Raw genomic sequence first — 19,155 nt, 5'->3', positions numbered from 1 at the left:
ATGGAAACAATGTTGCAAAGAGAGTCTTTGTCGTGGATGCAGGTTGTCGGTGCCTGGAGGGTCCAGTCGCAGTTCCAGTGGCCAGAAGTTGAAGTAGAGTTTGCAGAGTAATCCTGCTGGAATCTTGCAAGCTGAATCTGAAGACCCACCCAAGACGGGGGATTAGTCACCTAGCCAGGTAACCACCTATGAGGAGGGGGCTCTGATGTCACCTGCCTGACCTGGCCACTCAGATGCTCCCAGGGGCCCCTGCCCACCTTGGATTCAAGATGGCAGGATCAAGGGACCCTTTGGAGGAGCTCTGGGCACCACCCCTTGCGGGGTGATGGACAGGGGAGTGGTCACTCCCCTTTCCATTGGCCAGTTTCACGCCAGAGCAGGGACTTGAGGTCCCTGAACTGGTGCAGTCTGGTTTATGCAAGGAGGGCACCAAATGTGCCCTTCTAAGCATGTCAGTGGCTTGGGCAGGCTATCCCTCCCACGCCATGTCACACCTATTTCCAAAGGGAGAGGGTGTTACCCCCCTCGCCCAAAGGAAATGCTCTGTTCTGCCTTCCTGGGCTTGAGCTGTTGAAGCAGCAGGAGGGCAGAAACCTGTCTAAGGGGTGACAGCAGCTTGGAAAGCTGGTAAGAGAAATGCTGGGGGTCCTCTAAGGAGCCCCCAGAGTGCATTGAATCATAATTCCAATACTGGCAACAGTATTGGGGTATGATTCTGACATGTTTGATACCAAACATGCGTAGGTTCGGAGTTACCATTATGTAGCTGGACGTAGGTAGTGACCTATGTCCAGTACACATGTAAAATGGCGTCCCCGCACTCAGGAAGTCCATGAAAATGGAGCTGGAGTTCGTGGGAGCACCTCTGCTCAGGCAGGGGTGCACACTCATACAGGTACCTGCCCTCTTTGCTAGGAAGGCCTACAATAGGGCTGAGTTACAGTGACCTGGTGCAGCGACCTATAGTGAAAAGGGTGCAAGCACCCTTTCACGCAGGCTGCAAATGGCGGGCCTGCAGATACACTTTACATGGGCTCCCCAATGGTGACATAATACATGCTACAGCCCATGGGGGACCCCTAGCACCCCAATGCCCTGCGTACCTTAAACTGGGGACTTATATGGAGGCACCCGTATGCCAAATGTGGGGTGTGTGTGGTCCAAGCAACCAAGTTTGAAGGGAGAGAGCATAGTCACTGGCATCCTGGTTAGCAGGATCCCAGTGCACACAGTCAAAACATACTGACAACAGACAAAAAGTGGGGGTAACCATGACAGAAAGAGGGTACTTTCCTACAGTAACCACTGTTCAACTAGAAAGAAATCCCTGCAGTCTCCCTCGACAGGTGTAGTGTGATGGGATGAGAGGGGTTGAAGGATGCCACTGCTTGGAGGAGGCAGCTCCTTTCACCAAGCCTCCTTTGCCCCTACGTATGTTGTTGTTACTCCATGTAGCCCCCTCTAGAATACCACTTTGTTGGGTGCTGGTGGTATTGCTGTTGCTGTCTTATCAGGAGGCAGGAGAGTCTGGGGAAGTGGTCCCACCCATGTACTGTGATCTCCGAAAGCACCCCCTAGTAGTGGATGTATGAAGGGGACCCATAGAACGTTAGCCTTAGCTGTCTCTGTCTTTCCTGAGCTTTTCAAGCATCTGATTGATTTGCATACGATCCAAAAAAGTATTTACAGTCAAAGGGGAAAGTTTAGCAAATGCAACTGAACTTCTTGTGTGACGCCTGATCAGGATGCTGGAATTAACTCCCCTAGCCGCGGTGTCAGCTGCATCTAGAGCTCAGCAGATAGTGGCACTCGAGATGGTCTTTCCCACAGTAACCAGCTCTTGCCTATGCTGCCTATACTCCGCAAGGAGGTGTTTGAGAAGATTCTCCTCATCTCAATGCACTCTGATGTATCTGGAGAGCAGGCCATTTGAGTTGGCAATCCTCCAGCCAGTGGTTGATTGTACTGCCATCCTCTTGTCCACTATATTAATCTTTCTGCTTTCCTTATCAGGAGATGGAGCATCCCCAGTATCCTGGGTATTGGCACGTTTCCATGCTGTGCACTGTGAGGAACTGGACAGTATATTGTGACTTACAAAGTGTTTCAACAAGGCTCTATGTATGATCTCATGTTATGAGGTGGTGCCATCAGGAGTGAAAGTTTTGCTGGGTACTGATCACCTGGTGGATCAACATCATAGTTGTCCCTCGGGTCAACTCTGGGTTCAAGGTCATAAGGAACATTGTAGTGTTCAGCTGAATGCTGCGGGCTGCCCTCCCCATAGGAAGTGTGTGGTGAACACTATGGTGAAGTTGGAAGAGGGTTGAACATATGGTGGTGGTGAGGGAGAAGGAGGAGGAGATCGAGGAGGGTGGGAGGGGGCTAGTGTACCTGTAGTTATATTTCCTCTGCTTTCAAAGAAGTGGAGATTCCAAGGCAATTTGCTTCTCAAAAGGTAACTTCCTCTTCCTTGGAAGAGCCTGTTGCCTCTTCAGTGGCAGCTTGGTTAAGATTCTCCCAGTTTGTGGGTGGATAGCAGATGCTTTTGGCAAGCATCCTACTAGTCTTCCAAAGAAGAATACATTACTCCAAGTCGTCGGAGCCAGCCATGGAAGGAGCATTCGCCACCAAGTGGGTCTTTGAGGCCTTTGTTGCAGATGTTGAGTTCCAGTGTAGGTTTCGTCGTCTGTGCCAGAGTTGACAAATCCGTTTGCTCCGATGGTGGCTGCAGTTTATGTGGGACCACTGTGGGTGAAGAGTGGAGAGCTATCAGCTCTGAAGGCTTCTATTGGTGCTGACCCATGGTCCAAAGGCAGTGGCAGCCTAACAGCCTAGTGTTGAGTCCCTGGGCTTGAAAACCAGCCCCACCTGGGGTGGGGCTGTGTCTGTCGCCGGCTCTCTGGATGGCATTGGGTTGTGAGTGGGTGGTGGTCATACTCACAGTTAAAGTCTTAAGGTGTTGTTGAAGCTATGGGTTTTGATGCTGTTCTCTCTCGTATTCAGATAGCAAGCTCACCTACGAAGTGGATTGGGCTAGCTAGGCACCTCAGTGGTCTGCTTCTTCCTCCATCTCGACACTGGCTCTCCAAAGATGTTGGGGTGTCATTGGCTTCTCGTCACTGCATTCAACGATGTGCCCACCTCCACTTGAAGGGTCTTCTTCAGTCGGAAGGTGAGGCGTGTCTGGCCCAAGGTCTCATGGTTCTTGGGGGATTTTGCGGAATTGATGGTGGTCAGTCCAAGGGAATTTGGATTGGCACTGGAGGCAGTATTGGGAGGGTGTCCTCTCCATCACTGACCTGTCATTCCTGTTGACAGGGCACCAGATGACAACTGATAGGCCTAGAAAAACAGTGCCAAGCTGAGTCCCATTGTAGATTGTCATCAACGACAATAAGTGGGATCGAAGATCCATTAAATGTTTTTCCATGACACAAGTGTGGAGAGGTTGAGTCGGTCTGACGGTAAACTTTATTAGGCGCCGACTTTATTAGGCGCCGAACCCAATGGTGGGAAAAAACAATCTAACAATGCAGCCTGTGCCCAAAGGCATTGCCAACTGTGCCTCGTAGCTCAAAAGACTTCTTCGAAGAAAAACAAGCTGCAGATGTCAGAGCCTACCACTAGATGGCAGGAGTATGAACAGCATATGTATCTACAGCCACAAATACTATGAAAACACATGCACAACTTGGCATACATTTTTTAAACACGGTAGCCTCATAACTGACTAATGAGGTCATCTCTGGATTGGTAAAGGTTAGGTCATAGTTAGCTATTTGGTATGTTATGGAGATTTGTAAAGTGTACTATCACCTGGGAGGGTATCATGGCGCCAGACAGGTGTGAGTCTAGACAAAAATAGGGTCTAGTGGGACTACTCATTAAGGTAGGTCTTCAGCTTCTTCCAGGATTCAAGAAGTGAAGAGGAGGTTCTTATGTGTAGTGGCTTGTGGTTCCATGTTTTAAGAGCGATGTAGGAGTCAGACGAGCGGAGTTATCGGAAGGTTTGTGAAAGCAGATGCAATTGTTGAGGTATGCAGGCCCATTGTCATTTAGTTCCTTGAATGTATGGGTGAGGAGTATCAGTTGTGTTCATTTGTGTATGGGGAGCTAGTGAAGCTCTTTCAGGTGTGGTGTGATATGAGTACGGCATGAGAGGTTGAAGGTGATTCTCGTTTATGGGTTTTAAATGGTCTGCACCCTTAGGGTGAGTTTTTTGTTGATACCGGCATGCAGGGTGTTCCCATAGTCCAGGCTGTCTGTGACAAGGCCATGTGTGGTTGTTTTCTGGGCAGGGATTAGAAGACTTTTGAAAATCCTTCTTAGCATCTTCAGAGCATGGAAGCATGGGGCGACAATAACACTGACTTGGGTGGTAGTGTTAAGATTGCTGACTAGCCGGAGGTTCTGGAGTGGGTGATATGTGTGAATGTTAGTCCTAGCTATGTTTGCCCCCAGGATGGAGTTCCACAGTAAAGTGCTCTTCCTGAATATCATGATTTTGGCCTTGTTGATGTTCAGCTTCAGAAAGCTGGTCTTCATCAAGTGGGTGCTTTCAGTCATGCAAGCATAATTCTTGATCTGGGTACTGGGCATATTGTCCATTAAGGAAGGAATGAGCTGTGTGTTGTAGGCGAGGACGTTGATGTTGTGAGAGTGGATGAGGCTGGCTAGAGGGATCATGAATGCATTGAAGAGGGTTGGGCACAGGGACGATCCTTGCAGAACTCTGTAGATGAGCTTGCGGGCATCCGAGGTGTATGGTGCCAGACTAACTGGGTCCTTCCAGCCAGGAAGGAGCAGAGCCAATGGGATGCATGATCTTGAATTCCAAAGTCATGTAGAGGTTGGACAAAGATGGTGTGAGAGACTGTGTCAAATGCTGCGGAGAGGTCCAGGAGGATGAGGGCCACCACGTCTCTTCTGTCCAGTCATGCAGATGTCATCCATGGCAACAATGAGGGTAGTTTTAGTGCTATGGTTGTATCTGAAACAAGACAAAGTGGTGTTTAGGAGTTGGTAGTCATTGAGGTATTTGGTAAGGCATATGCTGATTTTCTCTAAGACCTTAGCCGGAAATGGTAGCAGGGAGATCGGTCTGTAATGGGGAGGGTTGAAAGGTCAGTGGAGGTTTTTTTCAGAAATTGGAGTGCAGTTGAATGTTTCCAAGCATATGTGAAGGTCACAGAAGTGAAGGAGGCATTCAGAACGAATGTGAACATGACTCTGATGGGTTGCAATCCTATGGAGTCGTCATGGTATGGGCATGGGTCCGAAAGGTTCCCATGAGTAAATGGACTTCATGGTGGCAGCAGCTTTTTCTGGGGTGATAACGGGCATGTAGTTAACATTGGCTCCTTGGATAAAATCGTGAGGTGTTTGTCGAGGTCTGTCAAGTATGGTTGTGGGTTGAGGTTACTGTAAATGGTGGTAATTCTGTTGCTGAAGAATTGAGAGAGATTTTTGTTCCTGTGAAGGGGTGATCGAGTTAGAGGAAGCCACTGCTGAGATGAACTTCTTCACAATGATAATTTCTTTCCTCTGTTGGTGCTGGAACACTTGGTGGTCCAGATCATTTATGGATCAAGGAGGGTTTGAATGTTCTCCTGCCTACATTGTCCTGGCTCATTTTCCATTTGTGCTCCAGTTGTTTTCAATGGTTTTTCATTGGTCTGAGTTTCTCTGTGTACCAACTGGCCTGGGGTCTAGATTTTGTTGTATTATTGTGTTCGAGGGGGGGCAGGGAGTAGGCGCAGAATGTGATCCATTTGTTAAAATTCTTGGTAGCTATTGGAAGGCTGTTATTGTGCTCAGGCGGTGCATGTTGAAAGCTGTTTCTAAGTCATTGTCAGTGCTGCTGATCCAGTTTCGGCAGGCTGGTCTGGTGGTGGGGTATGTGTGCTGGACCAGGACGTGGATGCTGAACTTGATGGAGGGATGGGCTGTCCAGGAGACTAGTGCGGGCATTTTGACTATATGAATGCACTATTGTATAGATTTGTTGTTTACTCCCTAGTGTGTGAACAACATTATTTTCTTAATTTACCTGGCAGAAGTATACCTCATGGTTTCACAGTCACTACATGTGTTACTAAATGTGTTGAAATTAAAGAGACATGATCCTTAGCTCACTTTTTCAGCTTTCTGGAAACTTAGACAGCATCATCAGTAGAAATCTATGGGTTGGCATGACTATAGGGATGTTTTATGACTGATTATATGACACCAAGAAGGCTGCAGGCATGCTTTTATGATTGATTATGACACCACAAAAACCTACAGGTCATGACAGCAGGTATAAGTGGTTCCGGATGTCACACCTAGCCCTTTTAAATAACATTGTATCACCTATGCACCGTCTGTGCATATGCTATGTCTGTCTAGGTGATAAGAATCCCCAGATTACTCAAGAACTCACCAGAGTCAGCTCTTTCCTTCTTGACGAGTATGCAATGGGCCAGTGGGCTCCAGAATCAGTCTCAGCTTTCCCAACGTCTCGCCGTGATCTTGAAGTGGATGAGGAGGTCTGTTGGAGGGGAAAGGAGAGGAGGCTTAGACTACATTCAGTACCCGCCCTTAAGTTTACGGCACACAACAATTCTTTGGTCAGTCAGTGATTGACACTAAATGAGATAGATAAAGGCTTTGGTAATCTGGTCATCAAAATACTTGTAGGCACACACATACAGACACACATATATAGCACCTCAAACACACACAGACACACATATGCAGATTCACGCACACACACACACTTAGCATCACACAAACAAATGCAAACCTTTGAGGACAAAGCAATGCTTCAGTCAGTTGGGCAACTAAACACAGGTGCTGGCCCACACACACACACACACTATGTAAACACATGTATGTATTATCAGGGACGCCGCAAACCTTTCATGAGATAAGCACTGAAGTATTGCACAGCAATACTAATATTAGCCGTGTTCTAACACTGATGAATGAAGATCTAAGTTATCAGACAAGGATTTAGTTAAAACATTTGAATCCAAAGGTGAAAAGGCAATGTGTTACAATAAATACTTTTAAACTTATACTTTAGGAAATGGATGTCTTGTACTGAAAAGTGAAAAAGTGAGAAACACTAAACAGTAAGTACCCACATTTTGGTCTGCCATCTTTTGAATGGCAGAAATGAATACATGACAGAACACAACAAGAAATACCTTACTTAGAAATGGGGCAGCCCTTATTTGCATTCCCAAATGATACAAAGATACAGGTGCTCATTATGACATCTGCGGCAAAAACTGCCTACCTCCGTGGTGAAGGCCGCCAAAATACCTCCACCGTGGCTACCATCCCCCCACCATATTATGAGCACTGCCTGACTTCCACCACAAAAAGGGCGGAAATCCGGCAGTGTTCATGGTGGTAGACAGTGGTAAGCTGGCGCTGCTACCACCAGCACTGCCACACCAGTAGAATGCCACCAGCGGTATTATGACAATTCATACGACCTGGTGGTGTCCTGCTGATGGGCGCTGCTGGCGGTAGCAGCGCCCCTTCCCATTTCCTGCTGGAAGACCTCCTTTCTCAAGGTAAGTTGGGTTTCCGACAGGGGAAGGGGGTGTTGTGTGTGTGTGTGTCTGGTTGTGTGCATGAATGTGTGTGTGTGAATGCACCTGTGTGTGTTGTGTTGTTTGCATGGTTGTATGCGTGTGACTGAATGCGTGTAAGAATGGTGAAGTGAGTGTGTGTCTGCATGTCAGTGTGATTGTTGTAAGAATGTGTGTGAGCATGTCTGGATGTATGCGTGTATGAATGTGTGTATGCCAGTGTGTGTATGAATGCGTGTATGCCAATGTGAGTAAGTGGGTGTATGTGTGGTGTGTGTCTGCGGGTGTGTGTGTGTTTGGGAGGTTGGGGGTGTGTGTCTGAGGATCGAAGAGAGTGTTTGGATGGAGGGGTGGGGGGTGTTAGGTGAGTGTTGGAGGGTGGGGGAGCCGCCTACGGGCGACAGGGAAGGAATTCCCTTTCACCGGTAGGGCCCACTGTCATGGTTTTTGTGGCATCGCTACCGCCACTAAAACCATGGTGGTAGGCAGGCTCATAATGCCGCCGGTGGTACTATGCCAGCCGCCGGGCTGGAGGTACACATATCTGGCCCGGCGGCTCATACCTAAATGGCAGGATGATTGGAGAAGTGGCGGCTTGGCTAGAGTCAACCCGCCAATCTCATAATGTGGCGATATCTACCGCCAGACTGTTGGCGGTCATACCGCCACATTAACACTCACCGCCGGGGTCCTAATGACCCCCATAGTCTGATTTGTGAAATATGCTTGTTCTATCAATAAATAAACTTTAGACATTATTTCACACCTATGGTACCTAACACCCTCTCTGCTGGAGTGGATGTATGAACACAGAACATTAGCAAATTAACTTTTCCATTGAGATAAAATGAAGACTGAACTTTTGGAACCAAGCACGGAGTGATACTTAACATGATCTGCATTTTCAGGAAGGGTTTTTTACTGAAAAGTCCTGAAATTCTCTGATGTGCCTGGCAGAAATTTTCACCAGGTGAAAAGGCATTTTCCATGGAGTATCTGTAGTGAGGGTATGTGGACAGGTTCAAGTGGGCACACTGTGCTCAATTCCCAAACAGCACGCCACAAGATTATCTAGGGGAATGTTCTGAATAGCCCTCCATAAATTCTTTAATAATCCTGCTGAAATAGAAAAGACGGATTTGACGGAGACCATACGTGCCTGATAACAGTTGCCTAGTGAATCCTCGCAAAGGAGTAAAATGGTCCTGCATGAACTAAATGAAGTAAATAAGTCAACACATCCTAATTTGGAGCAGATTGAGATTTTCTGCTTCTGTCCAAATGCAAAGCTTTTTCTTTTTGAAAGTACAGATTTGTTAGCAGATTCAGCTCTTGCTACTCGCAGAATCCTTAGGCACTCTGGAGTTAAGTTTAAAGATCTGAATTCTATGTATGAAGCACCCAGACGGTCAAGTGAAGGGAAGCTGAGATTTGATGCAACACCTGGCTGTGGTTGTTCATTAGACATTAATGGTACACTTTGAACTGGATTGGTATATACGGTAACAGGCTGCACAGATCCATGTACCAAAACTGCTTGGCACATGCTGTGTTGTGTAGGAAGCTGGCTATCTATGCAGTGTATCAGTGTTGGGGTAGACCATGCAGATAGTCCAGATGACCCTTATTGGCTTACAGGGTTTAAATTAATATTCCCAAATGCTCTCTTTGTGGTATTGTGGGCGAGCAGTTTAGGCTTATCATAGGGTAGTGTGAAGCATTTGTTGAACACAGAGTCAGCTAATGAGACACACACTCAAGAAGAAATTCTAGACCAATTTAGAAAAATAATATAGATTATATGATAATTTAGACACCAAGATCTTCAAAATCACATAAGTACGCTTTGAGTAAGTGTTATTTAAAAATACAGAAGTCAGATTTGTGGCATGAGCCTCTCACAGATATGAGGCATGATCTTCGAACACAGTAATGTTATTCTATGGGAGACACATACACTGCCTGGGGTCACTTGCAAACGACTTACAGGACTGTTTTTCTAGACTTAAGGTCAATAGCGCCATGGTCCAAGCAAGCACCAACAGTTCAAGTTTACCTGCCCTGGTGGTTTCGGGTGCTGAGGTGCTTTCACAGGTGGTAGCCTTGAACGCTATATACTAAAGTCAATGGGAAAAACTACCTGTAAGAAAAGGGCTGCAAGTGGGTACCAGTCTGGCAGAACTCAACATGGGGGGTGCTCAGCTCTTGAGGGTCTCAGGACTATGGAGATGCTGTCGGTTTTAATGGACTCATGCTGGGATGCTAGGTTACATATGTGTTTTGTCCATTGAGTTGGGGAGTTTGAGGCTCTCACAGTTCTTGCTGCACCTGCAGGAGAGGGCAAAGAAACACAGCATAATGACTTCTGGCATGAAGCTGGCCTCTCTCGAAGTCCCTTGATGTGCAGGTACGTTTTGGCAGCTGTGGTGTCTGGACTGAACACAAACAAGCCTTGGTGCTTGCAATTGGCTGTGGTACAAGGAGGCTCCGGGAAGGTTCAGCGTCTCAAAGACTGGATGGGTCGATGGGGCTGACCTCCTGACCTCTTGCTGCGATTGCTCCCTCAGTGGACCGGATGGTAAGCAAAATGGGGGACTGGGCAGTTGTGGTTGGTGCCTACTAATGCAGGGAAGTAGCTCCTCCACTCCAAGGGAGATGCTGGATAGTTGGCGAAGTGTTAGCAGGCCTTTAACCCTTTGGGAGGATGCACAGCTGCAAGATGAGTATGATCTTTGCAATTGTTGAGACAGGAGCAGGCAGGGTTTGGTGCTAAAGTCCACAGCTAGTTCACAGTTCTTGCGATGATCGCCTCTTCTTAGTCCCTCTTCTTCTTGTAGTCAGGTGAATTTAAATTCCTGTTGTCATAGGGCCATCTAAATATTGTATTTAGGGGCATAAGCAGAGTGTAGGATAGTAGCCATTGGACTACTTACCCTTGGGGTGACCACACCCCATATATGACCACTTCCTGTGGGGAGTAGATATAATCCTGTCTCAGAGTTCCTAATTCTAACAAAAACAAGGTGTTGGAACTCTTCTGTCTTGAGGCACATCAAGTAGCCCACCTTGGGGGTGTGACTAGCCTGGTGATGCAACACGCCTACTGCATAGCTAATTTCCTGCCTGTCCTGGTGCCAATTGGGCCTCTAGACAGGGGGTGGCATTCTCCAACGGAGTCTGGAGGAAGCCGGAGTCGCATATCAAAGATAGCAGAGGTTTTGAAGCCTCTGGCACTGGTATGCATATTTATTAACCACCCTGCAGAGGGAGGTGATAACACCTTCTCCGGAGCAGGCATTGTTTCCTGACTCTCATCTACAGGGAATCAGAAACTCATCTGTGGTGGCAAGCTGGGCAAAACTAATCAGCCAACACACTAAAAGACTAGTAGGTTTCTGGGGCATCCTTTAAAGTGCCCACTGGGTGCATGCTATAATAAATCCAATATTGGCATCTGTATGGATTTATTAAGATGAGGTGTTTGATACCAGACACCATAGGTTTCAGTAAAACCATTATGTAGCTGGGAGACTCGTAATAACTAAAGCCCAGTGCATATACTTAAGATGTCTTCCCTGTTCACTAGTACCATCTAGTAGTTGAACTAGACAGTACAGGGACATATCTGCTCACATGTAACATAATGCACCTTGCCTTAGGGCTATAAGCCTACTGTAGGGGTGGCATAATACATGCTGCAGCCCTTAGGGACCCTTTTTAGTACTCATGCTGTAGGTACTAGGGGTACCATTTATTAGGGACTTGCGGGGGTGCTAAAGCGTGTGCCACCTGTAACACAATTAGACAATTTTACCTTGTCTTTAGGGAGAGAACACTGGCATTGGGGTCAGGATAGCGGGGATCCAGTGCACATCAGTCGGAAAACATCAGTACCAGTGGCAAAAAGTGGGGGTCACCATGACAAAAAGGGGCACTATCCTACAGGTTGATCAGAATGGGTCAGCACAATACTAGTTTGGGTTTCTGTAAAATACTGGGAACCAACAGAATCTTTGGAAAGGCATAAGCAAATATTCCTGACTAGGACATCAAAATGATTTCTTATTTAGTTTATACCTGCTTGTGAAGAGGTGGCATTTTGTGCTTTTCAAGAGAGTGTCTTGAGTCTGTTCTTGGTATATCTTCCTCACAACTTAAGGAATCAGGGGTATGTGAGGTGCTTAGTGCAACTGAAAGTTCCCCTTTACCTGAAATGCATATCCCACTGTTACCCACAACTGATACTGGAGGGCAGAGAACTACTGCCATTGAGCATTTACCAAGTAGGCAGAAAAGTTCAATTGAAGATGTCCTGAACTACATCCAGCAGGGGCAGCCACTTGTGATCGTCGAGTTGGCTCTGACATTCAGGTGACTGGTAGTAATGCAGATCCCTTAGCGGTGTGCCCAAGACCACAGCCTCAACGCTTCCAGGCAAAGGAGACAAGACCCCACTCCCTTATTTGTTGACGTACCACACTGCTGTCATGTTGTCCATCATGATCTGGACTGGCCCACCTTGGATGTGGGGCAAAAAATCAGTAGGTGGAAGCATCTATCACTATTTTAGTCATGACCCGAGGACTGAGGAGGAGCAAAGGCCATCCTGGAAATCAGGTTCACCTTGTTCCCCTAACAAGCCACCTCCACTACTGTGCTGGGAGAGATTATGATGGATCTGACAAGTCTCCCCTGTATTGCCACCATAGCCTGCAGAGGCACCACTGCAGGGGCCTCATGTGCCAACATGCATTCCTTGCTAGCAGAATGTAGGAAGCTAGCAGACTTGGGAATCTGAGGATGCTCACAACTGGAACCCATGAGCCTTGCTGTAAAAAAAAAAAAAAAGGACCATTTCCCGGATGTTGGCAATCCTCTGAAGTGGAAGAAAAGTACAGAGAAAACTGATGTTTCAGTACATTTCCTATGAATTGGAGTCATTGGGAGAGCCCATAGGTGGGATTTGGGCCCGCTGATTGAAAAAACAAGGTTGCACAGCAGAGAAACTGCTGACTGCAGATGGCGAGACACAAATGAGCCACAACCATTGCCATGACCTTATGAAAGGCTCGAGGAGCTAATGTCAAACCAAAAGGAGGCACTGCAAACTGGTAGTGCATAGAACCCAACACAAAGTGCAAGTACTGTAGGATCGGAATATGGAAGTATGCATCCTGCAGGTTGAGTGACACTTTCCAACTTCCAAATGCAGCAACATATGAGAGAGGGTCAGCATCTTCAACTTCTCCTTGATGAGGTAGAAGTTCAAGTCTCTGAGGTCTAGGATCAAGTGCAAAAAGCTGTCCTTTTTGGGGACAAAGAAGTATCAGGAGTAACATCCTTACTTCTCTCCTGCTCTGGCACAGAACTTGGAAGTTTCTTTTTTGTATTAGTGCTGCCACTTTTCGTTGGAGGGTTCCCCAAGGCTTATATCCAAAGGGATAGTCGGAAAGGTCCCAGCTGACTATCCTGATGAACATGATGCCTAAAAAATTTCAGGCGAAGGATGCAATGACTAGGACACCAGTGACGAGCCACCTGTCTATTAACCACTGGAACGGAGTTGGGCCTTTCTTATGTTGCTATACCTGGATCTGGGAGGAGATCACTGAAAGGCAGCAAAGGTTCTGTGGTAGGAACTGCTGGGATGAGTACGTCTGTGAGCACGTTAAGCTAGAACTCCGGTGTCGGAAGCTGCAATTCCAAGACCTTGACTGCCTTCTTAACCACTGAGTGGAAAGACATCATCTCTGGTGTGGAAGGTCTTGCTGGAAAGTCAATTTCCAACACTGGGGAAGTATCCAGCCTACTTGCAGATGACAGGCTTAGTTATTCTTGACTTCAGGGACTGGAGCCGATGTCGCTGAGTCCTGCGCCGGAGGTGGATGCAGTGGAGATGGTGGTTCTGTTGGTAGAGAAAGGGTCAGCCATGAAGCGGGTAGATACAACACAGCGTATAGATGCGCTGGGTCAAAGAAAGGCTGAGCCAGTGGAGCTGAGCAGTGTCAGGCCAGTGGCATGAACACTGGGAGACCATGCAGCGCCACAGAGCCTGAAGGTGCACCAAGTGGCATTGACGCTCTGGCAAAGATGGAAAACAAGGAATTCTGGATCAGAACCTGAAGTTGGGAACTCAGGAAAAGCTTGAGCCAGTAACTTCGAGATGGGTTGAAGAGATGGAGATGGCTCTGGGAACAAAGGAGCAGTGCTGCTTGGAGTGGGTTTAGCTGGCTCCAAACCGACTAGCTTCACCTCAGAGGATGACGATCCTGCAGGAGTCAAGAAATTGCTGGAGCGACTTACCATTGGAGTGTTTCTTGTATATCCTGTGCTTCCTTTTCATACTACTGCAGGAATGCACTGAGGATGATCTTGAGCAGGACCAGGAACCATGTGGGCTCTGTTTCTCGTCCCTGGCTTGGTGCCATTAGGAGTTTTGCCTCCTGCTCTCTTATGGCCTTCGGATGCATGCTCCAACAGCCTTCACATGACTGGGTGTCCTAGACCAAACCAAGACACCAAAAAGCAATCGAGTATGGATCAGTGATAGGCAGCTGCCCCTCACAACCCCAGAAGAGCTTAAAGCTCAAAAGTTTAAGGCAGTGATTCCCAAAGTTTTTCTGTTTGCGGCTCCTATGACCTAATGCTCATTGGCCGAGGCACCCATTATGTTACTTTTTTTGGCAGGTGGGGGTGTAAGTCTGGCCTTGGGAGTACTTGCATTTTTCTCCTAAGAAATAATTGGGATGAAGCCAATGAAGGTATTATATCCATGAATGTAACAAAAATATATCAGTTGTTTAATAAAAATAAAATGGAATCCGTAAAGTCAGAAACAATACTCTTCAGTACCGGAGTCTGCATATGGAATTTCTTAAAACAATTTTTAGTTTAAAAAAATTGCCTCTAGCATGCTGGAGGAGAAGACACTTTTTTCTGTTGTTGGTAATTAGAGCGAGGGAAGAGGGTGTGCCACATTTTTCAGAGGTGCACAATCCTATTGGTATTACCATGTGTAAATGTACTAATTGTGCCTGTCTTACGACAGCAGAATGGTGAGTGACCTTATGAGGAATCTGCAAAGGACTCTAATATCTTTACACCAACCTAAGCCGCTGAGCTACCATAATGGTATACTTTCCTGAGAATATGTTACTAGCAGGGTACAACTCTGCAGCAGGCGCTGTAACATTCAAGCTATCTAGCAGGAGTTAGAACATGCTTGTGGTAAACCAATTCTTGTAGAAAGCATACTAGCCGATAAGATAGTAATACAGCTTTGATTTGAAAGTGAACATAGTGCTTGAGTCCTAGGAGGCTAGTGCTGAGATAGTGTGCTTTTCTTTGCTTCAGGTCAGTAAGGCAGGAGACATCATATGGTCGAATTCAGGGGTGTTATCTCCCATGTAGTGGTGTAATTCATAATAGAATCTTATAAACCCAGTACATCCGTATTCCAGGAGCAGAAGGAATCACAATCTCACTATTCTATGAGCACTCTGTTTCAACCTGCAATACTGCTCTGTAGCAAATATAAAACTAAACATTTTTTAAATCCAGCCAGACTAAAGATGGAGCACAACCTTCTTCTAAGGTATGTTTCAAGTGGGGTGTTTTTTTTTTAATTTTCTGGGTACTCCCTTAGCTAAGTGTTTTACAATTAGAGACCATTCACTCCTTTATTCTTGAAGAGAACACTTACAACATGTAGCTTAAAATGTTACCGCTTCGTAGAGATTTATCAGTTTTCTGTTTCTATACCCAGTCTGCAAATAATTCACAATGGTCTAGATAGAAAAATACATTGATTTCATATTTACAAATTTGAATATGAATAGAATGATCATAAACTGGGGGCAAGGCCTCTGGTGTCATTCAAGCGCAGCTCTGCCAATACATCTCCACCCTCACCTGCTACTCTTCTGCTGGTACAGCCCGGGACTGCCCACAGCTCAGTCTAACCATGATGCAGAACCCGGATCTTCCGGTAGGCGGGTACTGGATAGGGCAGCTCAGAATACAGCGCAGATAACCTCACATGATTATTTTTTCAAAGTTGCATGTTTTATCATAATATATGTTATGACACTATGGCGATCATTCTGACCGCGGCGGGCGGGAGACCGCGGATGCCATTCTGGCTTTCCCGCTGGGCCGGCGAGCGACCGCCAAAAGGGTGCCCGCCGGCCCAGCGGGAAAGACCCTGCAACAAGGAAGCCGGCTCCGAATGGAGCCGGCAGAGTTGCAGGGGTGCGACGGGTGCAGTGGCACCCGTCACGATTTTCACTGTCTGCAAAGCAGACAGTGAAAATCTTCATGGGGCCCTGTTAGGGGGCCCCTGCACTGCCCATGCCAGTGGCATGGGCAGTGCAGGGGCCTCCAGGGACCCCACGACACCCGTTCCGCCATCCTGGTTCTGGCGGTGAAAACCACCAGAAACAGGCTGGCGGGAAGGGGGTCGGAATCCCCATGGCGGCGCTTGGAGGATTCCCTGGGCCAGGGGAAAACCAACGGGAAACTGCTGGTTCCCCTTTTCTGATCGCAGCTTTACCGCCGCAGTCAGAATAGCCCTGGAAGCACTGCCAGCCTGTTGGCGGTGCTTCCGCTGCCCTCCTCCCTGGCGGTCAGAGATCACCAGGGTTGGAATGAGGGCCTATATTCATTATTTTATGTCTTGCGCGAGAAGCTAAGGCTGAAATCTTCATTCATAAAAGTCAGACGTCAGTAAACAGAGATCTGCATCATGACGGTTTCTCTGATCCAGAGCTTTTCTGGCCCAGGCCTCACTTGCTCTAATGGTTTATTTTGGTTAGCGAACAAAGTCATGTTTTCATGTACACACTCTGGCCCTCATTCCAACCTTGGCAGTCTCTGACCGCCAGGGCGGAGTGCAGCGGAAGCACCGCCAACAGGCTGGCGGTGCTTCCAGGGCTATTCTGACCGCGGCGGTAAAGCCGCGGTCAGAAAAGGGGAACCGGCGGTTTCCCGCCGGTTTTCCCCTGGCCCAGGGAATCCTCCATGGCGGTGCTGCTTGCAGCGCCGCCATGGGGATTCCGACCCCCTTCCCGCCAGCCTGTTTCTGGCGGTTTTCACTGCCAGAACCAGGATGGCGGGAACGGGTGTCGTGGGGCCCCTGGGGGCCCCTGCACTGCCCATGCCACTGGCATGGGCAGTGCAGGGGCCCCCTAACAGGGCCCCATGAAGATTTTCACTGTCTGCTTTGCAGACAGTGAAAATTGCAAGGGGGGCCACTGCACCCGTCGCACCCCTGCAACTCCGCCGGCTCCATTCGGAGCCGGCTTCCTTGTTGCAGGGTCTTTCCCGCTGGATGGCATCCGCGGTCTCCTGACCGCAGAGCGGCCATTTGGCGGTGACCGCATGGCGGGCGGCGACTGCCGCCCGCCGCGGTCAGAATGACCGCCTCTGTCCTTTTCTTCACATGACATTTTCAACAGATTAAAGGCTGTTTGTTATTTCAATACAGGAGCACCACGTAGAGGCATTTCTTCCTCTTTTTAGTATGTCTTCCAGTTCAAATAGTTTTATTAGATTTCTCAAAGAGGAAAGTGATTAAAACGTTGCTTCAGACATAAAAGAAAAAGACCCAACTAACCATGAAATTTAGACTGAGTTGTGAATATAAAAGTTCTCACACACAAGAATTCACATTTCAGTAGTATGATACCCTTGTAAGGGAGAGACTTAGATCATGTGTGCTTCGTGCCTCATCTATTCAGGGAGCCCCTGGCTAGTTTTGACTGTTCACTGGGGTGCCGTTGCACACAGACTGGGAACCACTGGTAAGGGGAGACATGGTACCACATAGGATTTTTTTTCTGTGAGGAAAACTAACAACTCTGAGGAGCGAGTTCCGGGTTTGTGTCAAAGGTGCATGCAAAAGGTAAGTTACTTCACTATGCATGGGTGGGTGCAATGTGGCTTCGATTAAGTCATTTGATGTAACTTCCAGCTTCAATATGAAGCCAGTGCCCCCTACAGGTGATCTGAGAGCTTCGAAGTTTCTGAGTCCAATAGGATGTATGGGATTATTCCACAGGAGAGGAATCTGCAGGTAGTAATCAGAAACATCATCAGAAGTATTAATCAGAAACACTGATATATGTCATAAGGATTCAGTATTCAGAAGGGATGCCTACAAAGGGCCCCTTCCAAATACCGAACTGGTGTAGGGTAGGAGTCCCATTTTAGGACTTGGGAAGGGTTTACCAACTACATCATTAATTGATGCCCATTTCACCAGTGACACCATCAACTATCCTATCTTACCAAAGAAGGCTTTACTCAAATATCCATTTCCACTGATAACGACCTTACTAGGTATCCAGTGCCACCTGGGAAGAACTTGCAAGATACCTAATTTCACAAGGGATGACTGAACTGATTTACATTTTTCTGTTTGTCAATCAATGTTTGCCCAATAGCAAAAAAAAGGTGCACCCCCTGAATTCTTCTTGAGTTCTGTGACTTACCAGATTAAGGGGGTTGATGGCATGAGATGGTGTGCATTTGGCATTGCTTTGGCTCTCCTCCAGCTGGACGCTCATTGGATAGAGTAGCCATTTCCCGTTGCTGATCTCATGAGGCCACATCAGGTTCAGGAAGGCTGAGCCCAGGGTCTTCAGAGACCTACCACTTTTGGAAACCTATAAAGAAGAGAATAAGATTTCACTCTGACATACTATATTAGGAAAAGGAATCTTAGGGCTGAACTGGCGTAAAACTCTGAGGAAAACCTTGTGGGACGAAGGAGTAGTGAGGCACATAAACTGGGGCATAATGGAGAGGGGTTAATAAATACGAGGGTTGAAGGAAATAGTAACAGACATGTGATATAAATCCCACATCCAGTGGCAATATGAGTACAGTAATGTTGGGAATATTTGAGTCTAAACAAGAGAGACATGAAAGATATTAAGGGCCTGATTACGACATTGGTGGATGGGAAACCCTGCCGGGCATATTACATGTTCGATTATATCCTATGGAACTTGTCAAACGGCAGACGGGATATCCCTCACGTTTGTGATGGAGTATCCTATCCGCTAAGGTCGTAATCAGGCCCTATGTGTCTTGATGTGGGACACAATCAAACAATTGCACATTTGTTTTTTTTAGGGATGTTGCCCTACCTTCCATAAGAGAGGTTGTGCGAAAAAGAAAGGGACTCAGTCAAGACTTATCACATTTGGGTTTTCTGCACTTATTCCTCCCACACGGGCCCCCATTATGAGTTGCATGGTCCTGGCATGGGGCAAACCCTGCATCCATAACTAATGGTACAGTGTGGAACACCCTACCAGTAGTACACAATTAGGTGTTTATCCACACAGAATGGGAAACAACTTAGCTGAAATGGTTTTACAATGTAGACATCTGCACTTAATTCTCACTTCTGTGGCTTTAATGCTCCCATTTACCACCTGCTTACAGCAGATGGTAAATGGGAGTAGAGGTACTTGAGCGGGATAGGGAAGTGGGATAGGAGGGTGTCTGGGGCAGCTCAGCCTGTGGACGGGCAGGGGGAAGCAATCCATGCTTTCCTGTGCCT

General features: G+C 47.2%; 1 protein-coding gene across 4 annotated transcripts in view; it reads right to left on the bottom strand.

Annotated features, from left to right (window-relative positions):
• The window catches only part of ITGA7 (integrin subunit alpha 7), a 259,855-nt gene that overhangs the window by 42,854 nt on the left and 197,846 nt on the right, over positions 1–19,155 (bottom strand). For all 4 annotated transcript variants that reach the window (XM_069230634.1, XM_069230633.1, XM_069230636.1 and 1 more), the window contains 2 exons: positions 18,077–18,250; positions 6,425–6,532 (listed from right to left, as the gene is read on the bottom strand). In XM_069230634.1, coding sequence (XP_069086735.1) covers positions 6,425–6,532; positions 18,077–18,250 — 282 coding nt within the window. The remainder of the gene's footprint in view (positions 1–6,424; positions 6,533–18,076; positions 18,251–19,155) is intronic.

The sequence above is a fragment of the Pleurodeles waltl genome, chromosome 4_2, assembly GCF_031143425.1.
Source record: "Pleurodeles waltl isolate 20211129_DDA chromosome 4_2, aPleWal1.hap1.20221129, whole genome shotgun sequence".
NCBI lineage: Eukaryota > Metazoa > Chordata > Amphibia > Caudata > Salamandridae > Pleurodeles > Pleurodeles waltl.
This window is presented reverse-complemented; position numbering and strand designations above follow the sequence as displayed.